The 16,992-nt window shown below is 53.8% G+C and overlaps 1 protein-coding gene across 9 annotated transcripts in view; it reads left to right on the forward strand.

Moving 5' to 3' along the window:
• Positions 1-16,992, forward strand: part of SHANK3 (SH3 and multiple ankyrin repeat domains 3) — a 223,397-nt gene that overhangs the window by 69,093 nt on the left and 137,312 nt on the right. For all 9 annotated transcript variants that reach the window (XR_013231452.1, XM_077340559.1, XM_077340560.1 and 6 more), the window contains one exon: positions 11,135-11,474. Coding sequence is in view for 8 of the 9 variants with exons in the window: in XM_077340559.1 (XP_077196674.1) it covers positions 11,135-11,474 (340 nt within the window). In the remaining variant the exon portion in view is untranslated. The remainder of the gene's footprint in view (positions 1-11,134; positions 11,475-16,992) is intronic.

Here is a 16,992-nt window from a genome sequence, read left to right on the forward strand (position 1 = left end):
CTTTGTCTTGAGTCTTCCTCCAAACTCGCTCTTGTCGTCTCAGTTCCCATTTCTTCTTGCGGAGCTCCTCGATATACCCGAGCCCCACTTGAAATGGGAGTGGAAAGGACATCTGGGAGCTCTCTCATCAATGGCAGCCAGCATCCTGTCATGCCAGTCGCTGAGCAGTCCATCTAGAGAAGTGCCGGGGGGCATTCGGTAGTTGGATCCGTAAATCTCTGTGGGAGAGCTATAATATTCTTTGTGTCCAACAGGGGGGGGGGAGAGAGCCAAGCCTTCAGAGGGTAGTGGTCTGACCATGGCATGGCGTTAGCTGCAACCAGGTCCACATTCAACCCTGCACCATAAATGAGGTCCAGGGTGTGATTTGCTTGATGGGTGGGGCCAATAGCAAATTGCAAGAATCCTAGAGTTGCCATGGCTGAAACCGGGTCCAGCCCATTTCTGGAGGGCGGAAACTCTGCATGGACATTAAAGTTCCCGGGAATTAGTAGTTTAGGGCAGCGGCCCCGAACCTTTTTAAGGCTGGGGACCACCTGCGGGGGTGGAGGGAGAGGGCGTCACGGGCATTATGCACACATGGCAGCAGCTCGCAAAAGTACATGCGCAATTGCAGCTCAGCGGGATGCAACCGTGCATTCAAGGCAGCTCCACACATGCGTGTTTGTGCGGCGGTAGGACCGCACATGCACATTTGTGCCACCGCTCCGCACAAACACGCATGCGAGGAGCTGCTGCGCATGCATGTTTGCGCCCACTAGCATGCTGGTACCCACGCCTGCCTCTCCCCCCCCACCCCCGCAGCAAGAAGTTTGCCGGGCCGGGAGCGAAGCGGCCTATTTGTCGACCGCTCCATTTGCGGCCCAGAGAGCTTCTTGCTCCGTGGGGGTGGGGAGAGGCAGGCCTGGCCGTCGGTGGCCCAGTGCTGAGGTTTTCATGGCCCGGTATCAGGCCACAGACTGGGGTTTGACGACCCTGGTCTAGGGAACAGTAATGTCCAGTCCGCCATGTTGGCAGGGTATCTGGGTGAGCGGCATAACAGCCTGATGGCCACATTCTCTGTTATGCCCCACTCGAGGCCAATACATTCAACTCCTGGAATTGACAGCACAGGAAGCACTCTGGGGAAGAAATCCTCAAAGATTAGGATTGCCACCCCTCTCCCCCACCCCGCAGTCTGTGACTGATGTTGGACAGAGAGAACCCAGCAGGGGCTAGTTCTTTAAGGGCAACAGTTTCCCCCTCCTTGGTCCAGGTTTCCATCACACATGCCAGGTCCGCTCCATGTTCTGCAGAGAATGCTTGCAGAGTGGAGGCTTAGTTGTTAATCGAACAGGTGTTGCACAGCATCAGTGCTGGAGGTGGGTTATTCACCTTTGCCTCCACCCTAGTGGCCCAAGAGATGGGGCGGAGGTTAGAAGGGGTCCGAGAATAACCATATCTCAAATCCCTTGTTTTGCCTAACCTCCTCCCACCGCCATCTCTGCTTCTTTTGACATCTTCTATGCCTCTGCTTCATATAATCATAGAGTTGGGAGGGACCTCCTGGGTCCTCTAGTCCAACCCCCTGCACTGTGCAGGACACTCACAACTCTATCGCTCATCCACGGTCACCTGCCACCCCCTTGAGCCTTCACAGAATCAGCCTCTCTGTCAGATAGCTCTCCAGCCTCTGTTTAAAAATTTCCAAAGATTGGAACTATTTCACTATCTCATTCGTTCTCTTGTCTTTTAATATAGGAACACGGATTTGCCAGCAGTATTTCCCTTAATTAACTAAAATCAGCTCTCTTGAAGTCTCAAATGTGTGTCTGACTAAATTTCTCCAAGAACATGGACACTGTTGCCCAGATAACTCTCCCCACAAACCAATTCTTCTTTGTTCATCAAAGTTAGATCTAACGTAGCTGAACCCATTGCCGCATCTTCTGCCTTTCAAATAATAAAACTGTCTGGAAGGGAGGGAAGGAATTTATTAGTCCTAGCAGTCTTGGCAGAGTTTAACTTCCAGCAAATTTCAGGGTAATTAAAAATCTTAAAATTTTAATCATTTGTCACCGAAAAACATCATCCAAATCTTCAGACTGGCTTGGTGGTCTATAATAGACTCATGACAAGATGCCTGTCCTGTTTTCCCCACCTTTAATGTTCACCCAAGTGATTTCAGCCAAGATCAAAATCCTGGACCTCCTCACAAGAACCATCATCCATGACATACTGTGCCACTCCCCCCCCCACCCCCAATTTCTCACTTGGTCTCTTCTCCTGTATCAATTATGCCTGGCAATCGATACATTCCAATCATGGGATTTGTCCCACCACGTCTGTGTGATGCCTATTATGTCACATTTTCTCTGCTGCACTAATGGTTCTAATTCGTCTTGCTTATTGCGCATGCAGTGTGCATGAGTATCGAAACATCTCATGCCTGCTTATTGAAATTCATGCTCCCACCACGAAGGGGTACTTGAATTGCATACTCTGACCTCCCTGTTAGTCCTGGAGGACTGTCTCCCTCACTCTATAAGCCAGGGGTAGTCAAACTGCGGCCCTCCAGATGTCCATGGACTACAATTCCCATGAGCCCCGGCCAGCAAATGGAGAACCACAGGTTGACTACCCCTGCCGTAGCTCACTGAAATATTGCCTCCCTCCCCGTCCTCACTCCATTTAACTATCTCCTCATTACATTTGTGAGTTTCTTAGCAAAACTATTTCTACCAGAGCCTTGAAGTGTAACGGGCCCCTTGTTGGACGGCCATCATGCTGGGGCCACCAGCTGTGATCCAAAAAGCCAAAATCCTCCCAGCAGGACCACTCATGCTGTTCACCTCCCCTGACTTTTGCTCCCTCGTTGAGTCCTGACCTGCAACTGGGAGGAGGGACAAAATAACTACCTTTGCATTAGGACCTTTCAGTTTTGTACCCAACTGCTCATAATCCCTCACGATAGCTGGAATTCCTAGATGAATAAAGAGGACAGGTTGACTTTCAGTAGGCTTAATAAGTCCCATGAACCTCTCAATTACATCATGAATTTTCACTCCAGGGAGAGAACACACCTCTTGGGACACCTTCTTAGACCGACCAATTACTGTCTCTGTCCCTCTTCACAGGGAATCTCCCCCCACCCTCCACCCCATCTCCTCTGGGGTTTAGCAAGGGGCGTTACATATTCTGAGTCTACCAAGGTGGCCTGTGCAGTCATTGAGGACTGTTCCAGCTGTCCTTGCAACTGCACCCCCTCATCTCCACTCAACTCACCAAATACTCCCTGTGCCTCCTGCCTCACATTTTCCAGCAACCCGACTCTCGTCTCTGGAAACTTCTTCTTCCTCAGAAGCCTCCCTCTCCAACTCTGATCTGATAGCCATCTTCAAGTATTTAAAGCATCCTATTGCTTTAGGATGCTTTGGCCTGATCAGGGGGTTGGACTAGATGGCCTGTATGGCCCCTTCCAACTCTAGGATTCTATGAAAAGGCTGCCATGTAGAGGATGGAGCAGAGCTGTTCTTTCTTGCCCCGGAGGGATGGACCAGAACCCAAGGGATGAAATTAATTCAACAGAAATTCCGTCTAAATATCTGGAAGAAGCTCCTGACGTTAGAGCGGTTTCTCAGTGGAACAGGCTTCCTCGGGAGGTGGTGGGTTCTCCATCTGGAGATTTTCAAACAGAGGCTGGAGAGCCATCTGACGCAGAGGCTGATTCTGTGAAGGCTCAAGGGGGTGGCAGGTGACAGTGGATGAGCTAGAGGGATGTGAGTGTCCTGCATGGTGCAGGGGGCTGGACTAGATGACCCAGGAGGTCCCTTCCCACTCTATGATTCTAAATTCTGTCTCAATATCCGGAAGAAGTTCCTGACAGTTAGAGCAGTTTCTCAGTGGAACAGACTTCCTCGGGAGGTGGTGGGTTCTCCATCTTTGGAAATTTTCAAACAGAGGCTGGAGAGCCATCTGACAGAGAGGCTGATTCTGTGAAGTGTCAAGGGGGTGGCAGGTGACAGTGGAGGAGCTAGAGGGATGTGAGTGTCCTGCATGGTGCAGGGGGTTGGACTAGATGACCCAGGAGGTCCCTTCCAACTCTATGATTCTAAATTCTGTCTCAATATCCGGAAGAAGTTCCTGACAGTTAGAGCAGTTTCTCAGTGGAACAGACTTCCTCGGGAGGTGGTGGGTTCTCCATCTTTGGAAATTTTCAAACAGAGGCTGGAGAGCCATCTGACAGAGGGGCTGATTCTGTGAAGTGTCAAGGGGGTGGCAGGTGACAGTGGAGGAGCTAGAGGGATGTGAGTGTCCTGCATGGTGCAGGGGGTTGGACTAGATGACACAGGAGGCCCCTTCCAACTCTGATTCTAAATTCTGTCTCAATATCCGGAAGACGTTCCTGACAGTTAGAGCGGTTTCTCAGTGGAACAAGCTTCCTCGGGAGGTGGTGGGTTCTCCATCTTTGGAGATTTTCAAACAGAGGCTGGAGAGCCATCTGACTGAGAGGCTGATTCTGTGAAGGCTCAAGGGGGTGGCAGGTGACAGTGGATGAGCTAGAGGGATGTGAGTGTCCTGCATGGTGCAGGGGGTTGGACTAGATGACCCAGGAGGTCCCTTCCAACTCTATGATTCTAAATTCTGTCTCAATATCCGGAAGAAGTTCCTGACAGAGCAGTTTCTCAGTGGAACAGGCTTCCTCGGGAGGTGGTGGGTTCTCCATCTTTGAAGATTTTCAAACAGTGGCTGGAGAGCCATCTGACGCAGAGGCTGATTCTGTGAAGGCTCAAGGGGGTGGCAGGTGACAGTGGAGGAGCGAGAGGGTTGGGAGTGTCCTGCATAGTGCAGGGGTTGGACTAGATGACCCAGGAGGTCCCTTCCAACTCTGTGATTCTATGATTCCATGACCCCAGCCTTTGGGCTCTTGACTGCATTGTGCATGCTGGGTGGGGGATGGGGGGGTGAACAAGAGCTCTTTCCCTTGCTGCTATTCCGATCAGGATCTGGGCCCTGCAGCTCATGTCAGCAGAGGCTGTTTCAACCCAAGACTGGGAATGGGCCTGGGGACACGGCTGCCTCTCCTTGGGCTCCCCGGCAAAAGCAGAGGAAGAGGCTGCTTCCAGCTCTGCAGACAGGAGGTCTTTCTGCTGAATGTGGCTGTCCGTCGCTTGCAGGACTGGCACAGAGTCCCCGGGAGAAAGGAAACTGGCCCATTTGCAAGCGAAAAGAAGGTGCCTTTTGTGAGGACTGTCCAGTGGCTCCACGGCCCAGACTGACCCGTCCGTTCCCAGGGTGGGGGAGGAGGCCAAGGCAGAGGCTCCGTTAGGCGGGAGAGCGGCCGGATGTGGCGCTTACTCCAAGTGGGTCAGATAGCGCCAGGCAAGGAGCAGGAGTCCAGCAGCCCAGATGGCTGGCCTCTGCAGGCCCCAGGAATTGGCTCCGGAATGGTCTGGAGACAAGGAAGGGAGCCAAGTTCCTGCCGGTGGCCCAGGTGGCAGCCCAGAGGGGCAGGGCTGCATTGCGGCCAGGCCCGGCCGCCTCCCCTTGGGCCCTTGGAAGGTGAGAGAAGGACAGTCTGAGAGCCGGGAGGAACAGGGGTGAGCGGGTGGGCCCCCGTGGAAGAGCCTCTGCTCAGCGTGTGGGAAGGGCCACACTCTGTCCCCAGCACCTCCCCTGGCAAGGCTCCGGCAGGGGGTGACGGGGAAGACCTCCCTCTGCCAGACCCTGCCTCTCTGAGCCGGGGATATGGACCGCTGGGCTGGGCCTCAGTAGTCATTCAGACCCTGTGCCTATCCACGCCCCGGCACCGAATTGCCCCCCCCCTCCCGCTGGGTCAGGTTCGCCTGCTCAGACAGGCAGGGGCCCTCTGGGGCCTCGGACTGTAGCATCCCCTACTGACCTTGCACAAGAGCCTCTTGTGGCGCAGAGCGGTAAGGCAGCAGACATGCTGTGTGGACCTCTGCCCATGAGGCTGGGAGTTCGATCCCAGCAGCCGGCTCAAGGTTGACTCAGCCTTCCATCCTTCCGAGGTCGGTAAAATGAGTACCCAGCTTGCTGGGGGGTAAAGGGTAATGACTGGGGAAGGCACTGGCAAACCACCCCGTATTGAGTCTGCCATGAAAACGCTGGAGGGCGTCACCCCAAGGGTCAGACATGACTCGGTGCTTGCACAGGGGAGACCTTTACCTTTACTGACCTTGCAGTGGACATGGCAGGGATTGCATGCCAAGCGGGGGCTCTGCCACTAGGAAGAGCTGGTTTTTATACCCAGCTTTTCACTGCCTGGAGGACTCTCAAAGCAGCTTATAATCGCCTTCCCCTGTGAGCTTGGCGGGGCTGAGAGAGCTCTGAGAGAAACTGCTCTGTGCGAACAGCTCTATCAGGACTGTGACTAGTCCAAGGTTACCCAGCTGCCTGCATATGGAGGAGGAGTTGGGGAATGCAGCCGAGGAGTTGGAGGGCTCCTGTGGTCCTGTCCCAGGGTCCTGTCCAGGGGCTGGGGCTTGCCAGGAGCTCTGTCCAGCGCTCCCTTGTGCAGCTCCCGTTGGTGCCCATGCCCCCGGCAAGGGCTGTGGCACCAGAGCATTCCTGGGGGGGGGGTCCCTTTGCAAGCTGAGCCACACGGCCGGCTCCTGCAGCACAAGGTGCACCCGCACGGCACACACCCCTCGCTGCTCTTTGGGCACTGAGCCCACCTGCCCCCCCTCGGAGGCTGCTGAGGAGTGTGCCGACTTCACGAGCTCCCTGCTGCCCTCCTGGAGACAGCCCTGCAGCAAGAAACCGGTGCTGCTCCAGCCCTGGGATTCCGTGACGTGACTGAGATCGCAGCGTGCTGCAGCCATGAGGCAGAGAGGCTCTGTTTGAAACCAGCAGATGGAGGGACATCGAACCCGGTGCAGAATAACATGCAGGCCACAGGGCCGCAGAAAGGGAAACTGCCCCATCCCCCCGAGGTGCTGTTCAGGGCCCCCCTCGCAGAACCACAAATGCTGCCCCAAAGTCCAGCATGGAGCCCGGACTTTGGGGACCTCCCCGTTCTCCTGCGGTTCTCCAGAAGGTGAGCTGAACGGCTGGGCCCACCCCATACATGCAGCCAGCAGCGTGGTCATGGCAACCTGGCTGCTTCGTTGCCATGCAAAAAGATCATTTGTAAAGCTTCCTTTTCTTCTAACATTTATCAACCCACCAACAAACCCGAAGGGCTCTCATGAGGACTTACACATAGAACATGTTTTTAAAAGTGCATAAAAATACGAACAATAATTAAAGCATCCATCACAGCACACTGGAATACCCAGATACAAATCAAGACAGCAGCTGCTAAAGAAACAGGTCAAACAATAACCAAAAGCAAGGTAGGAAGCTCAGAAGAGCCCTGCTGGGTCAGGCCAGGGAGGGTCCCTCCAGTCCAGCCTCCCGTCTCCTCTGCAGGGCCAGCCACAGGGCAGAGGGGCCAAGCCCTGTTGGGTCAGCCTGCATGGAAGCCCAGATGCAAAACATGGCTCCAGCTGCCAAGGAGTGAAGACAGCGGAAGCAGCAGCATGTAACTTTATTTGGGAGACTTGTCTTCATGGAGCAGCCCCCCTTCCCCCACGCAAGGGGAAGAGGGAAACAAACAGTGTACCTGGGGAGGGTGTCCCACCTGCAGATGGCTGGCCACTCCCACTCCTCCTCCTCCCCGCTGGGCTTCCCCACCCTCCTGCACCGTCCTGTCACTCTGCCCCCCTCCTGCTGATTGGGAGGGCCCAGCCAGGAAGGAAGGCCAGGCCCGCCCACCCGCCCGGCTCTCCAAGCCTCTTCGGCCCTTCCGCAGCCTTCCAGCTGCTCGACTCCTGTTCCCCCCGGAGAGGCCGGAGCCTGCCAGGAATGGCGCATGACTCTCCAACCACCTGCCTGTGGCGGGCGAGGTGCAATTAAGCCTTTCCCCCACGTGGCTGGGGCTGGTGGGAGAGTAATGATCACCCTCTTTGCCTCATTTATCACCTTCCCAAATGGCTGCCTCCTGCCAGGGTGCTGCAGGGCCCTCTGTGTGTGTGTCTGTGTGTGGGGGGGGGGGGTGCTCCATCCTTCCCGTCAAGGTGCCCGTCAGCCAGGGGGCGTGGCGGGAGGGGGCTGCTCTGAGCACTGCCGGCAGGAGATGGAAAGATGCCAGCAAGGCCTTGGCTGCTTTGGGGTCCTGATTCTTGAGGGCTGGGGGGAGGGCCCACATCTTCTCCAAGGAGAGGTCATTGAATCACAGAATCAGAGTTGGAAGGGACCTCATGGGTCATCTAGTCCATCCCCCTGCACTATGCATTTCTTGTCTGCGACTGAACCCCAATGGGCAGAGCCTGGGCGTGGCTACTCCATGGTGGGGGAAGCATTCTGGGCAGGCACTTGCAGCTGCCTTCTCCCAAATAAGTCTGGCGGTCCGTCAAGGTTAGTATCATCTACTCAGCCTGGCAGCAGCTCTTCAGAGCCTCCAGCCAGTGTGGGGTCATGGTTAAGATCCGGAGAACTGGGCCTGATTCCCCACTCCTCCCCCACAGGCAGCCAGTAGGGTGACCTTGGGCCAGTCACAGTCCTGTCAGAGCTGTCCTTGCAGAGCAGTTCTGTCAGAGCTCTCTCATTCCCACTTCCTCCGCAGAGCATCTGTGGTGGGGAGAGGAAGGGAACGGTGTTTGTAAACTCCTTTGAAGCTCCTTTGGTTAGTGAAAAGCGGGGTATAAACTCCAGCACTTTGTCTTCACGCAAAAGTCTTTCCCACCCCTTCCTGCCTGGTCATTTCAGCTCTAAAGGCCAGGAACTGAACCCGGGACCTCCAGTGTGCAAAACAAAAGCAGGAGTGTATGCTCAGAGGCCCTCTGTGTTCCTGAAAAGTTGTTCATGCTCATCTTGAGCATCGCAAGGAGGTGTCAGGCGAAGCCTTGTCACCCTTGAGGAGGGAAGGGGCAGAAAGCGGGCATGACCTGGCACAGCGGGGATACCTGGCTGGTCTTGCCTGGCTGCCAAGCAGAACCTCTGCCACAGAGCCAGGTGCTGGTGGTGGGGAGTCTGAGCTCCTTGGGCTCAGCCATGGCATGCCTGCCCGCCCGCCTGCCCACGTGGCCCCCCGGTCCCCTCTGCTCCATCGAGGAGGCTGTTGCTGTGTTCTCTTCCTGGCAGGGCAAGGGCAGTGCCTTCTCTGTGGTGGCTCCGTGCTCCCAGGCGGGCAGACCTGGCTGCTTTGGGCCTTGGGCTCTTCCCAACAGCGCTGTGTGTTTCTTCCTGTCAGACGTTGTGGTGTTTTTCGGCCTTGTGATTCTGCTCGGTCCCCCTCTGATGCCAGCTTCTTGTCCCGGGGGTGTTGTTGGTGTTCTTATTGTGGTTGCGGAGAGCACCGCACACAGGCGCTTGAAGCCAGCCCATGCATAATAAACACATTGTGCTTCCGTCAGCCTTCCTGAAGTTCACAGCCGGATTCCTGGGGGCTGCATTTGTATTCCTGGAGGCCGCTTCCCATTTCATGGCTGTGTTACCTGAACTTGGCATTTCTCTCTCTTTTTAAAACGCATTAGAAGGGAAACATGTTTTCCGTGTCCCTGGAAACGAAATCCCCTTTGCCCTTCTGAGGCGAAAGTTTCTTTCCTGGAGGCAGACTCGGCCCACGGCCATTTCATTGTTATTGTTGTTAGGTGCGAAGTCGTGTCCGACCCATCGAGACCCCATGGACAATGATCCTCCAGGCCATCCTGTCCTCTACCATTCCCCGGAGTCCATTTAAGTTTGCACCTACTGCTTCAGTGACTCCATCCAGCCACCTCATGCTCTGTCGTCCCCTTCTTCTTTTGCCCCCGATCGCTCCCAGCATTAGGCTCTTCTCCAGGGAGTCCTTCCTTCTCATGAGGGGGCCAAAGTATTTGAGTCTCATCTTCAGGATCTGGCCTTCTAAGGAGCAGTGAGGGCTGATCTCCTCTAGGACTGACCGGTTTGTTCGCCTTGCAGTCCAAGGGACTCGCAAGAGTCTTCTCCAGCACCAGAGTTCAAAACCCTCAATTCTTTGATGCTCGGCCTTCCTTATGGTCCAACTTTTGCAGCCATACATGGCAACTGGGAAGACCATAGCCTTGACTAAACGCACTTTTGTTGGCCAGGTGATGTCTCTGCTTTTTAGGATGCTGTCTAGATTTGCCATAGTTTTCCTCCCCAGGGGCAAGCGTCTTTTAATTTCTTTGCTGCAGTCCCCATCTGCAGTGACCTTGGAGCCCAGGAAAATAAAATCTGTCACTACCTCCATTTCTTCCCCATCTATTTGCCAGGAATTGAGAGGGCCGGATGCCATGATCTTTGTTTTCTTGATGTTGAGTTTCAAGCCAACTTTTGCACTCTCCTCCTTCACCCGCATCAACAGGCTCTTTAGTTCCTCTTCACTTTCTGCCATTAGAGTGGTATCATCTGCATATCTGAGGTTGTTGATATTTCATTTCATGGCCACCACCAAACCCAAGAAGGGAGCCTGACAGCCCTAAGGGCAGCACAGAAGGGCCCCCAAAGCCCGGGCAGCTGACATCCCACCCAAACGCTAGCAGGGTCACAGGCTACCTAGGAATCCAGACCCGCCCGGCAGGGCCTTCCCAGGGCTTGGTCCTTGGGTCAGCGGCCTTAGGAGTTCCTCGTCAAAAGCTTTTCTTTGTTTGTTTATTCATTTATTAGTTTGTTGTGTTTCTAGGCCAAAAGGATCTCAGGGCGCCTTACAACAATCTCGCAGATAAAAACCCCATACAATAAAAACCCTCAAAATGAATCAATTTTAACCCCTTGTTTTATCAACCTCAACAAGCCTAGGACCATGACAGGTGGAATCCCCATTTTCAGACCAACGGAGATGGGGGGAGATGGCGTAGGTGGAGGCCTAGGTGGGCGGGGAGAGGGGAATTCCCTTTGGAACTTAAGACCCCAGGTGGGTAAGACCAGTGAGGTCCCATCCTGTCCAGCCTCCTGTCTTGGTTGGCCCCATGGTTTCCTGGTCAAAGCTCTGACGCCAGTCAAGTTCCTGCCCCATCAGTAGTCTGTCAGTGCATTGGAGTTAACTGACTGGCCCAAGGCCTACTGCAGTGCATTGCTACTTTGCCTCTTTCCCCACCAGAGGGTGGTGCTGCCCGTCACTGAGGGCCTCTCTCTTTCTCCCTTGCAGTGCCTTTTAGAGAAACCCCCAGCTACACGAAGAGGAGGAGGCTCATCGGGGTGGGCGGCCTCTCCTCCCCCCGCCTGCTGCAGCGGTCTGCGAGTGACAACAACTTGAAGGCCGAGAGCCGCCCGTCCTACTCTCCGGTGCCCTCGCTCCGCAGCCTGCCCCAACAGCTGCTGGCTCAGATGCAGGAAGTGGCTGTCGGGGCGGGGGCGGGGGACAGTAGCCTGGTCAGCACGAGCAGCTCCCGGAGCACCCACAGCCGCTCCCCATCGCTGCAGCGCATGCGGGAAGAGAAGGAGCCCGACGCCCACACCCTCAGGAGGAGCACTCGCGGCAAGGCCAGGTAAGAGCCCTCCCTGGGCGGAGGGGGCCGCGGGGGGCAGGGGGGGCTTCGCCCAGCAGCTTCCTGCACTTCCCGGCTGGCTTGGCGGCCTCCTGTGGGGCGCGAGGAAGTACTGGCAGCCGCTGGCCCCCATCAAGCGTGTGCAGACCTGCTGGGGTCCTGTGGGGCTGGTTTGGGGCCAGGCTGCGGTGGGGGACTCCTGGCCCTCTGGGACTGCAGTTCTGCCCGTGGCCTCTCTGAGTGCCGGAGAGCTGTCCAAGGTCCTGGAAGCCGCCTAGGATGGCCACAGGCCCCCTCCCCTTCCCCTTTGCCCATCTGCTGTGAGGCTTCCTTGGTGGGCAGCCCTCCATCGGCCACGCAAGCCTGTGTCGACGGAGCTTGATTCACGGCCAGTGGGCCCCGTGGCAGAGCGCAGCTGACGGGGTGCTCTTGGCTGCTGGCGGTGAGGCCTCGGCCTGCGTCGGCCCTGGGTCTGTGGGCGGGCCGCTGGGCTGAGCTTTCCTCCAGAAATGACCGGTCTCAGCCGAGCCCCCTCTGGGCCCTGCTCTGCACATTTCACAGTCTGTCCCGAAGGTGGTGAGCCGAGGTCTTCACCTCCAGGTGCCGACACGTTCACACCCCAGCTGTGACCCAAGCAGCACAGTGTGAGCGATCACATCTGCCTCCGTGCCCTTGGGGTGGGCACAGGGAGGGCAGATCAGCGGGCGGGGCTCTGTGGGCCCTAGAGGGGACCCTGCCTTCCGTGGGAGGGGCCTCTGGGCAGTGGAGGAGGAGGAGGAGGAGGAGGAGGAGGACCTGCCCGGTTCCCAGGAGTCCAGCACAGATGCCGGTGTGGGAAGAGCCCTCCCTGGGGCAGATCAAGGCTGTTGCGTGGAGACGGGAACACACTTTCCTTATAAAGGATTTCCTTATAAAGGAAACTCTTTTGTTTCCCTTCCAAGCTACCCAATACTGCTGACAACCATCATATCACACAAAAGTGTGTTTGGGGGGGGGGGGGCGGCACGTGGGAGGGCTTTGGCAACCTTGTGTGCAGAAAAGGGCCTTAGGCAGCTGTTACAGATGTGAACGTGGAGAGGCTGTCTGCTGAACCAGGCTGGCCCCTGGGTGAGACGGGAGGCTGGACTGGAGGGACCCTCCCTGGCCTGACCCAGCAGGGCTCTTCTGAGGGTCTTATGAAGGCTTCGGCCTCTCTGCCGTGTTGCCAGCCCTGCAGAGGTTCTCCGTCTTTGAACATTTTAAAACAGAGGCTGGATAGCTATCTGATTGAGAAGCTGATTCTGTGAAGGTTCAAGAGGGTGGCAGGTTACAGTAGGTGGTTGGGTGGCTTGGGAACTGGCTAGAAAACTGCAGCCAAAGAGGGGTTGTCAGTGGTATTTCATTAGAATGGAGGGAGGTGAGAAGCCGAGTATCACAGGGTGTGGTATTTTCAATATTCTAATCAGTAATCTTGACAAGGGGGTAAACTCTTCATTTAATTTGGGGATGACATCAAATAGGGAGGAGTAGTGAACACCCCAACAGATAGAGACAGAGTTCAATGAGATCTGAACACGCTGGAAAAGTGGGCAAATAAGAGCAAGAGGCAAATCAGTAAGGAGAAGTTCATAGAATCATAGAATCCTAGAGTTGGAAGGGGCCATACAGGCCATCTAGTCCAACCCCCTGCTCAACGCAGGATCAGCCCTAAGCATCCCAAAGCATCCAAGAAAAGTGTGTATCCAACTTTTGCTTGAAGACTTCCAGTGAGGGGGTGCTCACCACCTCCTTAGGCAGCCTATTCCACTGCTGAACGACTCTGACTGAGAAAAACTTTTTCCTGATATCTAGCCTATATCGTTGTACTTGAAGTTTAAACCCATTACTGCGTGTCCTTTCCTCTGCAGCCAGCAGAAACAGCATCCTGCCCTCCTCCAAGTGACAACCTTTCAAATACTTAAAGAGGGCTATCATGTCCCCTCTCAACCTCCTTTTCTCCAGGCTGAACATTCCCAAGTCCCTCAACCTATCTTCATAGGGCTTGGTCCCTTAGCCCCAGATCATCTTCGTCGCTCTCCTCTGTACCCTTTCAATTTTATCGATGTCCTTCTTGAAGTGAGGCCTCCAGAACTGCACACAGTACTCCAGGTGTGGTCTGACCAGTGCCGTATACAATGGGACTATGACATCTTCTGATTTTGATGTGATGCCTCTGTTGATACAGCCCAAAATGGCATTTGCCTTTTTTACCGCTGCATCACACTGCCTGCTCATGTTTAGTTTACAATCCACAAGTACCCCAAGGTCTCGTTCACACACAGTGCTACCTAGAAGCGTATCCCCCATCCAGTAGGCATGCTTTTCATTTTTCTGACCCAGATGCAGAACTTTACACTTATCTTTATTAAATTGCATCTTGTTCTCATTTGCCCATTTTTCCATTGTGTTCAGATCTCGTTGAACTCTGTCTCTATCTTCCGGAGTATTTGCCAGTCCTCCCAATTTGGTGTCATGTGCAAACTTGATGAGTAGTCCCTCCACCCCCTCATCTAGATCATTAATATATATGTTAAAAAGTACCGGGCCGAGCACTGAACTCTGAGGTACCCCGCTACTCACCTCTCTCCAGTCTGATGAAACACCATTGTCAACAACTCTTTGAGTGCGGTTCTCTAACCAATTCCCTATCCACCTAACGATCTGAAAATCCAGATTGCAGTCCTTCAACTTATCCATCAGAACATCATGGGGAACCTTGTCAAAAGCTTTACTAAAATCCAAGTAAATGACATCAACCAAATTTCCCCGATCCAGCAAACCTGTTACTTGGTCAAAAAAGGAAACCAGGTTGGTCTGACAGGACCTGTTGGAGAAAAGTCCATGCTGATTTCCTTGGATCACCACATTGTCCTCCAGATGTTTGCAGATTGCTCCCTTTACTATCTGCTCCATTATCTTCCCCACAACAGAGGTCAGACTCACTGGTCTGTAGTTTCCCGGGTCATCCTTCCTCCCTTTTTTGAAGATCGGAATAATGTAAAGTTCTACATCTGGGTCACGAAGACGAGAAGTAGGCAGACTGGATGGGAGATCCACTTCTGGGTACCAGTGTGTCTGAGCCTGATCTCGGGGTCCTTGTGGAGTGTAGCTAAATATGAGCCGTGTGATGCAGCGGTAAAGAAGGCAAAGTCCGCCTTGGGCTGTATCAACAGAGGCATCATGTCAAAATCACAAGATATCATAGTCTCACTTGATACCGCCTTGGTCAGACCCTCCTGGATTCCCCTGTGCTTTTGTGGAGGCCTCACTTCAAAGAGGACGTGGACCAAATAGAGGAGATCATTGAGGACGATGTGGAAAAACTGAGGGGCCTGGGAGTGCTCAGCCTGGAGACGAGGAGGTGGAGAGGGGACAGGATGGCTCTCCTTAAGTGTTTGAAAGGTTGTCACTTGGTTCCTGTTGGCAGCAGAGGACAGAACCAAGGAGGAATATATAAACAAATAACCAAGGCTTGTAGGGAGAGTGTTAGAAAAGCTAAAGCTCTGAATGAGCTTAGGCAAGCAAGAAAGGCTAAAAACAAGAAGGGTTTTTTAAGTTTTATTCAGAGTAAGAAAAAGAATAGGGACATAGTAGGACCATTGTGGGGACCAGAAAGTGACATTGTGACAGAAGATGAAGAGAGAAGAGAGGGCTGAACTGCTCAATTCCTACTTCTCCTCAGTCTTCTCTTGCAAGGGGAATTGTGCTTGGCATGGCAAAAAGATTTCACACAATGAGAGATGTGAGTTGTGGACTAGTCCACAAACACCTAGTTTCTTTAAATGAAACCAAGCCCTCTAGGCCAGATGCATCCAAGGGTTCTAAAAGAACTTGCATCTCTGAACCTCTGTCCATTATTTTTGACACTTCTTGGAGAACAGGTGAGGTGCCAGACGATTGGAGGTGGGCAAATGTTGTCCCCATCTTCAAGAAAGGGAAAAAGGAGGATCTGGGTAATTATCGACCCGTCAGCTTGACATCTGTAGCTGGCAACATTTTTGAACAAATAATCAAACACTCGGTCCTTGAGCAGCTGGAACTGAGAGCTGTGATTTCTAAGACTCATCACGGGCTTCGCAAGAACAAGTCATGTCAGACCAACCTTATCTCTTTTTTCGAGAAAGTGACTACCTTGCTGGATCAGGGGAATGCCGTGGACATAGTTTACCTTGATTTCAGTAAGGCTTTTTTTAAGGTTCCACATGATATTCTTATTGACGTTGCTAAAATCTTACTGTTAGGTGGACGGAGAACTGGTTGTCAGATCTCACCCAAAGGGTGCTTCTAAGTGGTTCATCATCTTCTGGGAGTGACAAGTGGAGAACCCCAAGGATCTGTCCTGGGCCCCGTGTTGTTCAACATATTCATAAATGATTTGGATGACGGATTAGAGGGGATACTAATTAAATTTGCAAGTGACACTAAACTGGGAGGGGTAGCAAACAGCAGAAGACAGAATCATGATACAGGATGATCTTGACAGCCTTGGGCTAAACTGGGCTAAAATGAATTTCAAAAGTGATAAATGTAAAGTTCTTCATTTAGGTTGCAAAAATCAAATGCATCAGACTTGTCTTGGCAGAACTACATGTGAAAAGGACCGGGGGGTCTTAGTAGACCATACATTGAACATGAGCCAGCAGTGTGACTTGGTGGCTAAAAAGGCAAATGGGATTTTGGACTGCATCAAACGGAGTATCGTGTCCAGATCACGGGAGGTGATGGTACTGCTTTACTCTGCTCTAGTAAGACCTCACTGTGTTCAGTTTTGGGCACCACAACTGAAGTAACATATAGAGAAATTGGAGGGTGTCCAGAGGAGGGCTATGAAAATGGTGAGGGGTTTGGAGACCAAGATGGATGATGAAAGGTTGGGGGAACTTGGTCTGTTTAGCCTGGATAGATCCTTATCCTGGATGGTGGAGGCTGATCCTGTACTGAGCAGGGGGTGGGACTGGATGGCCTGCATGGCCCCTTCCAACTCTAGGAGTCTAGGAGTCTAGTTCAGCAGTGGAAGGGGCTGACTCAGGAGGTGGGGAGCTCCCCCTCACTGGCCGTCTTCAAGCAGCGGCTGGACAGATCCTTCTCCTGGATGCTGGAGGCTGATCCTGCACTGAGCAGGGGGTGGGACTGGATGGCCTGCATGGCCCCTTCCAACTCTAGGATTCTAGGAGTCTAGTTCAGCAGTGGAAGGGGCTGACTCAGGAGGTGGGGAGCTCCCCCTCACTGGCCGTCTTCAAGCAGCGGCTGGACAGATCCTTCTCCTGGATGCTGGAGGCTGATCCTGCACTGAGCAGGGGGTGGGACTGGATGGCCTGCATGGCCCCTTCCAACTCTAGGATTCTAGGAGTCTAGTTCAGCAGTGGAAGGGGCTGACTCAGGAGGTGGGGAGCTCCCCCTCACTGGCCGTCTTCAAGCAGTGGCTGGTCAGATCCTTCTCCTGGATGCTGGAAGCTGACCCTGCACTGAGCAGGGGGTGGACTAGATGGCTTGCATGGCC

Source organism: Paroedura picta, chromosome 5, assembly GCF_049243985.1.
Source record: "Paroedura picta isolate Pp20150507F chromosome 5, Ppicta_v3.0, whole genome shotgun sequence".
Taxonomy (NCBI): domain Eukaryota; kingdom Metazoa; phylum Chordata; class Lepidosauria; order Squamata; family Gekkonidae; genus Paroedura; species Paroedura picta.